This window comes from Pteropus vampyrus, unplaced genomic scaffold, assembly GCF_000151845.1.
Source record: "Pteropus vampyrus isolate Shadow unplaced genomic scaffold, Pvam_2.0 Scaffold56, whole genome shotgun sequence".
NCBI lineage: Eukaryota > Metazoa > Chordata > Mammalia > Chiroptera > Pteropodidae > Pteropus > Pteropus vampyrus.
The window spans coordinates 3,840,293-3,848,228 of record NW_011888837.1 but is presented as its reverse complement, the minus strand read 5'-3'; the positions used below and the strand labels follow the sequence as shown (position 1 = coordinate 3,848,228).

General features: G+C 38.9%; 1 protein-coding gene across 1 annotated transcript in view; it reads right to left on the bottom strand.

Annotated features, from left to right (window-relative positions):
- The window catches only part of ODAPH (odontogenesis associated phosphoprotein), an 11,031-nt gene extending 4,970 nt beyond the window's left edge, over positions 1-6,061 (bottom strand). The window contains exon 1 of the mRNA XM_023530905.1: positions 5,772-6,061. Within this exon, the coding sequence (XP_023386673.1) occupies positions 5,772-5,838 (67 nt within the window). The 5' untranslated portion in view covers positions 5,839-6,061. The remainder of the gene's footprint in view (positions 1-5,771) is intronic.
- Between the last annotated feature and the right edge of the window lie 1,875 nt (positions 6,062-7,936).

Sequence of the window (7,936 nt, the reverse complement as noted above, 5' to 3'; positions counted from 1 at the left end):
CACCTTATGACCCCACAATTGCACTCTGGGGAATTTTCTCAAGAGAAATGAGTGCATATGTCGACAAAAGGCTAGTTCAAGAATGTTTATAGCAGTCTTATTCATATTAGCCTACACTTGAAAACAATGCAAATATCCATCAATAGGAGAACCGAGAACTGTGTATATTCATATGACAATACTACTTAGCGAGGAAAAGGAAGGATTACTAACACAACAACATGGATGGAGCCCAGAGGTGTCATGTTGAGCAAAAGATTCCATTTGTATAAAGTTCAAAAACAAGCTAAACTAATCTATGGTTAAAAAAAGTTAAAGATAGCTTAGAGGTAGGGTGGGTGTTATTTAATGGAAAAAGTAACAGGAAACTCTCCAGATCTTGATCTGAGTGGTTGTTAACATAGATATGGATGTACACACACACACACATATATATATATATGCCTACATAACACACATACACATATACATTTATACTTATATATGTACACACACATTTATACACATATATTTATGAATATGTAAAGTGTCTAATGTGTACCTTTAAGATTTGTGCATTTGTATAAATCGTAACTAAATTAGTGGAAAAAAAGAACTTAATGTTAAGAAAATAAAAATAACTGCTCCCAAAGGCCATTAATCCAGAAGATCTGCTTCACTTGCCCCAGCAGTGAAATCATTTCCCAAACAAGAAGGAAGAGAGCTTCTATATGTAGCAGGGGAACACGGACTAAGGACCAGGATGAAATTAGTTTCTGAGAAGAAATTTGGATCAAGCTCAAGTGCCAAGGTCTTCCCTCTAGCTGTATCATCTAATCTAGTTAGCTATGAAAAAGTAAACTTTTCTTTAGAGTATTATTTCTTTATTTCCTTAGAAACTTACCAATATAGACCTGAAAGGGGCTGCTGAGTGTGGAGGATGGGAAAAATGAAACCCCTACAGGAAGTTGAGAGTACTGAAGCACTTAGACAGAGCTAGATTCCCCTAACCATTAGAACAGCTGAATTCAGGTTTCTTGGTTATATTGGATATACATATTGCCTGCCTGTGTTCATAGCCCCTTTTAGAGATTCTGTTTCACTCACAACCCTTGGAAAAGTCAGTCCTACACACCTTTGGCTATGGCTGATTGGACTGCTGATAGACACTCAACTCATTCATTAACTGGCCAGTGACCAATCAGATTCTCACTTGAGAGTTTCAACAGAGACACATAGTTAGTGTGGAATGTTAGTGGGAAGTGTAGGACAGGGGCTGGAGAGTTAGGTTTTGGCCAGTTGAATGTTGATTAAGCAGAGAAGCCAGTCTTTCCATAGAAACCATAAAATGGGGCAGGTCTCTTAAACAGGGAAGGTAGCTGTTAACACAACGACCATGTAACAGAGTGATGGTGAGAGTAGCTGTGGTTCTTGACTTTCCAGGCTGGTCCCTCTGAGGGCCGGTGGTACTTAAGGTTCTTAGAGATACCTTATAATAATCACTCCAGCTCTACTTGTTTTTAAAGCTAACTTGAATGGATGTCTGTTCCTTGAACAAAATAGTGACCCTTTCTCCCATACCCATCCAGGCTACTGAATATTGAAATTCTATGGTGAAACTAGCTTAAGACATTTCCAACTACAGAAGACGATTAAATCCCACATTACTCATTCTTTCCTCTTACGCATTTATATTAGTTCTGAACCTTTGTAACATGAAAACTTTCTGCTGAGAATCCAGTTGCTAGGGGATAAGCTAGCCTTACTCTTAATCTCCATCTTGACATTTTGCCATCAAATCAGGCTTAGCTAGGCCTTGAGCTCTGCTACACAGTAAGCTGCACTCCAGCTGTTACAAACAAACCAATCCTTGTGCTCATCTCATTTATTAAAACCTGAGGCTACTCTCCAGATCCTCCAACTGACTCTGAGATGTCTAATAGTGTTCAGTATTCTCTTCTGGGAATTTCCAAGGCTCAGAATCAAGATTCAAGCTTGTCCTGATAACCAATATAAGAATGTGAGCAGGACCACATAAAGCCACATTCTTCCATCTGACTAGACACATGATGACTATTTTAGATAACCGGTTAGCTAGCACAAGTGTTCTAAAATGCGGGAGCCATTGGGATTGATTTGGGAAACTGTCACAGGCTTCTTACAAGATTAAGGCCCCACATCTTAATGGGTGGGTCTCCACTTTTGGCTGAGTTAACACTGCTCACGAATCTTTTGTTTATTCTTGTTCTGCTCCATTCCCACTGTCTTCCAAACCTTTGATACTTTCCTCAAAGCCTCTTCAAAATCCTGATTCTTCATTCATTTGAAGAATTCTCTTCAAAATTCTCTCTACCTTTCTAAGTAGATTACTTAGTTTCATATTTCAGAGAGAAAACTGGTGATCTGCCATGAATTATTTGGTTCCTACTTCTCTCACTGCAAAGGGAGGTCTGTGCACTTTTGACTCTGTTTTTCCCTCCATCTATTTAATCCATTGGAATCTGACCCTGCCTCTTCTACTCCACAGAAGCTACTTTGGCAAAAGTCATCAATGGTTATGGGCTTTTAAAAGTTGAATCCAAGTGCCTAGAACACTATTTCCTGCTCTCTTTGCCTGACTTACTTCTATGCAGATTTCACGTCTCATTTCCTTAGAGAGGCTTTAACCCTGAAGCTGTGTTAAGGCAACATGCAGTATGCTTCCATAGCATCCTGTGAGTCCACTTTCACAATACTCATCAGTCATGTGATTACTACTCAGGAGTTATAATATTTATTTGGCCATCCTATAGACCACTATTCCCTCATCCCCAGCATAGTGCCTACAGTGGAATTGAATGGATTGGGAGAAATCTCAGTTTCTATAATTGCAAAAGTTACCATGTTCCCACCTCTCAGGGATAACGTGATCATTAATAAGCAAATATTTCTCATTACATAACACCTGACATGCCACCAAAGGCACTGATTGACAAAGATGAGAGCTCTTTGGCAACCATAATCAGAACAAAATAGTTCAAATGTTTAAATGCAGATCAAAAACATTTTGAAGGGCAGAACAGCCTAGTGTTTAAAAGCGCAGGCTCCAGATCCGGGCACTCTGAACTTTGCCATTAATAACTATGTGACCATTGACAGGGTCCTCGAGTTCTTTAAGTCCCCTTTTCCTTATTTGTAAAGTGGAGAAAACAATATTACCTATCTCCTTGGCTTGTTGTATTATGTGAAATAAGATACATAAAGTGCTCAAAATAAACCTGACACATGATATGCATTTAGTAGGTGTTAGCTACTGTTATGAATCTTGAATGTTATGGAAAGATTCTCTTAGCATGAGCCCCATTTTGGCCCTTCTGGTTACATTTTATACATAAAATCTGTACCCTATTGATAGGACTAAAGGGTATGGATGTTATTAGAATAGGACCTTCGTGAAGGCAGGGCCTATTGACTCTGTTGGTCACTGCTATGTCCCCAGCACCTAGAATAGTCCCAGGATTAGAGGGCATGGTTGATCAATGGAATGAATCATCAGGCAGATGTTGAATTTTCCTCTCTGTAGATTTTTGTGAAGCTCAGTGAGTATTTAATTCCAGTCCTAGAAAATTCACAATAGAAACTTACATTTAAAATTAGAGTGTACTAAAAAGTTAAGTCAAAATATTGCTTAGAGTTTGGAAATCAATTTTAAATGGGTTTATTATAGTCTAGACATAAAAATCATGGCATACCAACAACTAGTACTTTAAAAAAAAAAGCGAGGATGAGAAGACCTTTTTTTTTTTTTTAAATAATTACCTGTAGCTGTGGTTCTTTGGGCAGACAGTACCTGGTTTATAGTGAACTATACTGACTTTAAGAGAAGTAAGCTTCATACTTTATGTCTAAATATGCAGTTTTTCCTTTATATGGTACATGGACTATTAGAAAAATTCTTATGTGCTTTTAGAGTTGAAGCAGAAAGAGATATAACTCCTGTGATTAATTTACTTACAACTCAATTCAATTTTATTTTAATTTACTCAGTTAAGTGCCACTCAATTCATTTTGTAGACTCACAGAATGACTGGCTATCTTGATCAAATTTTTAATTTTACAGGTAAAAAATTGGGAACCCAGGAAGTGTCACACAGGCCTCATTCGACTCTATGCTATAAGTCTGGTTGTTTCAACAGCATGCGGGTTACTGTGTTAGGTGCTGTGACAAATGCAGAGATGATAAAGATACAGGGCCTGCACTTGAGAAATGTGGATGGATACCCTGCAAGTACATGGATCCGTAAGATAGAGCAGAATGCGGTTAAGTGCCATGGGTGATGTACAAATTGCTGTAAGAATTCAAAGGTGTCAGAGAAAGAGAAATTGCAATTTTAAAATTATGTGTCTTAGGAAAGGCTTTGTGAATACTATAGTGACATTTAAATGTCATAATTTGAAGCAGAATTAAAATAAATGGGAGGAGGGAGCAGCCACAGCCTGCTGGGGAGAGGAGAGAGAACAGGATGAGCTAGAATACCCACACATGACCCTGTCTGACAGAGCCAGGGTATGTGTAAGTGAGCACTGAGCTGGTACCAGGGCTGCCTGGGCAGAGTGAAGCTACATCTGAAGGACTTTGATTCCAGTCTGAGGGACAGTGAGGAAGGGTGAGCCAAGTTTGGAAATAAAATCTCACATTTTAATTGGCATTCTTTTAGGTGCGAATAAACCTCTAATCTCATTATAACTTAATTTAGCTACACATTTACAAAGTTTCCTGAACTGTGCATGGTTCACTTTCTGGGAAGAAGGTGTCAGGTAGCTAGTTCTGTTTTACAGTGCCTCTTTTAGATGTCGTTTTTAGCAGGTGATGCTTGGGAGCCTTCTCTTGGGTACTGGGGCAGAGGTTATTTGTAATCTCTATCTCCCTTTAGTCTGATCACCAGAGGTCATGCAGAGATTGGACAGGGTGAGCTCTGGTGGTCTCTCCACCAGCCTTGAGGGTGACTAGCCTCTAGCCCCCTGCAAAGCCCCCAGGAAAATGTGAAAGGAGCGAAAGGACCCAGTTTGACTCCCTGAAGCGCATCTAGTTCTGGAGCTAAGGGGAACTGCGAAAAGAACATCAGACCCAGGTCCCCCAGGACCTCCTTCCTCTCTCTTTCCCCTTGCTCCTCCTTCCCTATCCTTTTCTTAAATTTCCCTGGAGGGTTATAAACCAATTTTAAGGCCCAAGCCTTCTGGAAATTTTGTAGTGGGGAAAAGGAAAAAGAATAGGAACAGTAGAAAAATGGAATCTAATATAATCTTAAAAAAGAAAATCTATACTCACCCCAGTAGCACCAAGACACAGCTGAACAGATGTAATTAATTAACAGAGACTAAACACCCGCTGTGTGCAAATTACCGTGCTGCTGGGGATATAAAGAGGTAGACATTGTTGTAATTCTGGGTTAAAATTGTTAGCTTTAGAATAATAAATAGCATTTCTATAGTGTTTTAAGCTTTCTTGCATGATAACTCATTTGGTCCTCATGACTCTCATAATAATGATTATTAATACTGTCACTTCCCATATGAGGAGACTCATGTCAGAGAGGTTACATGTGTCTAAAGTCACAGAGCTAGAGCTGAGACTAAGACCAAAGTCTTCAGATAATACAATTCGGCCTCTTTCTCTTTAACCTTACTGGCTAATGGAAGCTGACATAAATATTTCCAATCTGTAAATATGTATAATTATGGAGACAAATTTTATCTTTTCACACAACTTATTAATTAGTGGGCCCATGGTAGAATAAAAACCAAACCCTTACCTTCTGCCACAGTTACCACCAACCAGAAGATCGATAGCCAGTAGGAGAAACAGATTCTGTGAGCCATGGCTTCTACCCTGAGTAGTCATTGCCTCGAACCCAGTGTTGCTTTAAAGGGGAGTTGGTGAGTCACCAGCAGCCTGATTCAGGTAATTTGCATTTGTATAGTGGACCTCAGTGGTCAGGGCCTGCGGTGTGAGGGTAAAAAATCAGCAAGAAAATTCCAGACAGTATTTATTAACCAGAATCTTCTTGTAATGACAGCCAAATATTCATATGTCCTTGGAGCAGAACTGTAGACAACCACGCCCTCACTATCCTTTTAATTCCCTCAAATCTTCTCCTCTGTTACTGCCTTCTCTTTACTTGTATGTGGGGGTCTCATTCTGCAAAAGAATCTGTCCAGGAAATCCTCAACAATGCTTCCCTCTGTGGAGCTTACTTAGTTTAAAAAGCCAGGCAGGACGGGGAGGACATTTTCCAAAGCCTTCCTGATCGCGGCGGTTTGAAGAGGCTGTTTATAGGCCTCTGATCAGAGTTTATGGCTTCTTCTCTTCTCTGCTTCTGTCCAGGAGCCAAGGACAGTAGAGTCAGAAAATTATCTTTTCTCATAGCCATCAAGGTCACTGTCTAAACAAACAAGAAAACTTTGGGAGATTAATTTAGTGAGTTTCCTTCCAGGGCTCCTTCTTATGCACCAAATTGCCAATAAGATGGACATGATATATCCGTGCCCAGTTTTTGCCTGAGAGACTCTATCAGCTGCTGGAAGAATGGGAGTGGATGGTCACAAGTAATTAAGAGCATAGACCTTGGAGTTAGAAAATACTGGCTCCAATCTTGGTTCTTTTTCTTACTAGCTACGTGACCAGGGGTGAGTCCATGAGAGTTGCTGAAGCCACAGGTGCCTCATCTGTAAAATGGGGCTTGTAATATTTCCCTCAGAGGATTGTTGTGATGAATAAAAGAGGTAATGGATGTATATCTCCAACCACAGTGCCTGGCCTGTGTAAGGGAGTTGTGATTGTTATTAAATTATAGTGACTCCAATTGGTTATTCTCTTAGGTAGGAGGTGATACTTGCCAAATCATTCAATCATTCAAAAAACCTCCACTTTGAGAAGAATATTTTCCTGGGCATTACAGAATGAACAAGACATAACATAGGCCCTAGCTTTGAATAGCTGGCAATCTAATGAAGGAGACTATGCAAACTGAGAACCAAAATGAATAAGAACACAAACACTATAAACTAGAAAATGGTAAATTCCACAGGCTTGATGATAATCCTAAGCAAAATTCTAGAGCAGATGATAAATGGATGATTTGTCAGCAGTTTGGAAAGGAAGCAAGAGTCATCCGGAACAAGCCCATGTCCTCAGATTAAGGTACTACCCACTCACTCAGCAACTCGCTTTGACCATGTATCATGTGCCAGGCACTGATCTAGGTGCTGGGGCTAAAGGTGGGGTTCCTGCTTTCCTGGATTTAACAGGCTAGCAGGGACATTAAATATTAACTAAGGAATAACAATAAAGGATTTTGAGTGTTAAGAGAGGAAGTACTGGAGGCTACAAAGCAGAGAAACATCAATAATTTTACATTAATGAGTGTGTTATACATATGCTACTTTGCCCCCTGCGTTAGAAACACATTGCCATGCTAATAAAATGAGATCCACGTAATCTCTATACTTACTGCCCAGAGTTCCATTTTTTGGATTTATTGTAAACTATTTAACCAAACTAGTTAACTATTTTAGCTGATGGACACTTGTATTATTTCTTCTGATCTTTCTTTTTCTGTATTGGATTTCTAAAGAGCCTTCAATTTAAATGTTGGTGAAAATAAATAAAAGCAAATGGCATATTTTTTCCCATTTGCATGTGTTGTCCTGAAATTTATAAAATAAATAAAACTTCAAAAGGAACAAAATTTGAAAAAAATTTTGTTAAATTCTTCCTTGACAGAAAGTTTCTACTTATTTCTTTACTGTTGGTGTATAGAGTAAGTCTTACCATATTTTATTTACTTATATATTATACACAGAGTGAAACAGTGTTCAACAGCACATAAAATCAACAAAGCTGTTGTGAAGTTATCAGATTCGTTTGCAAAAATCTTTATTTACCTTAAAAAAGGAAATATTTCTGAAAGCTTACTTC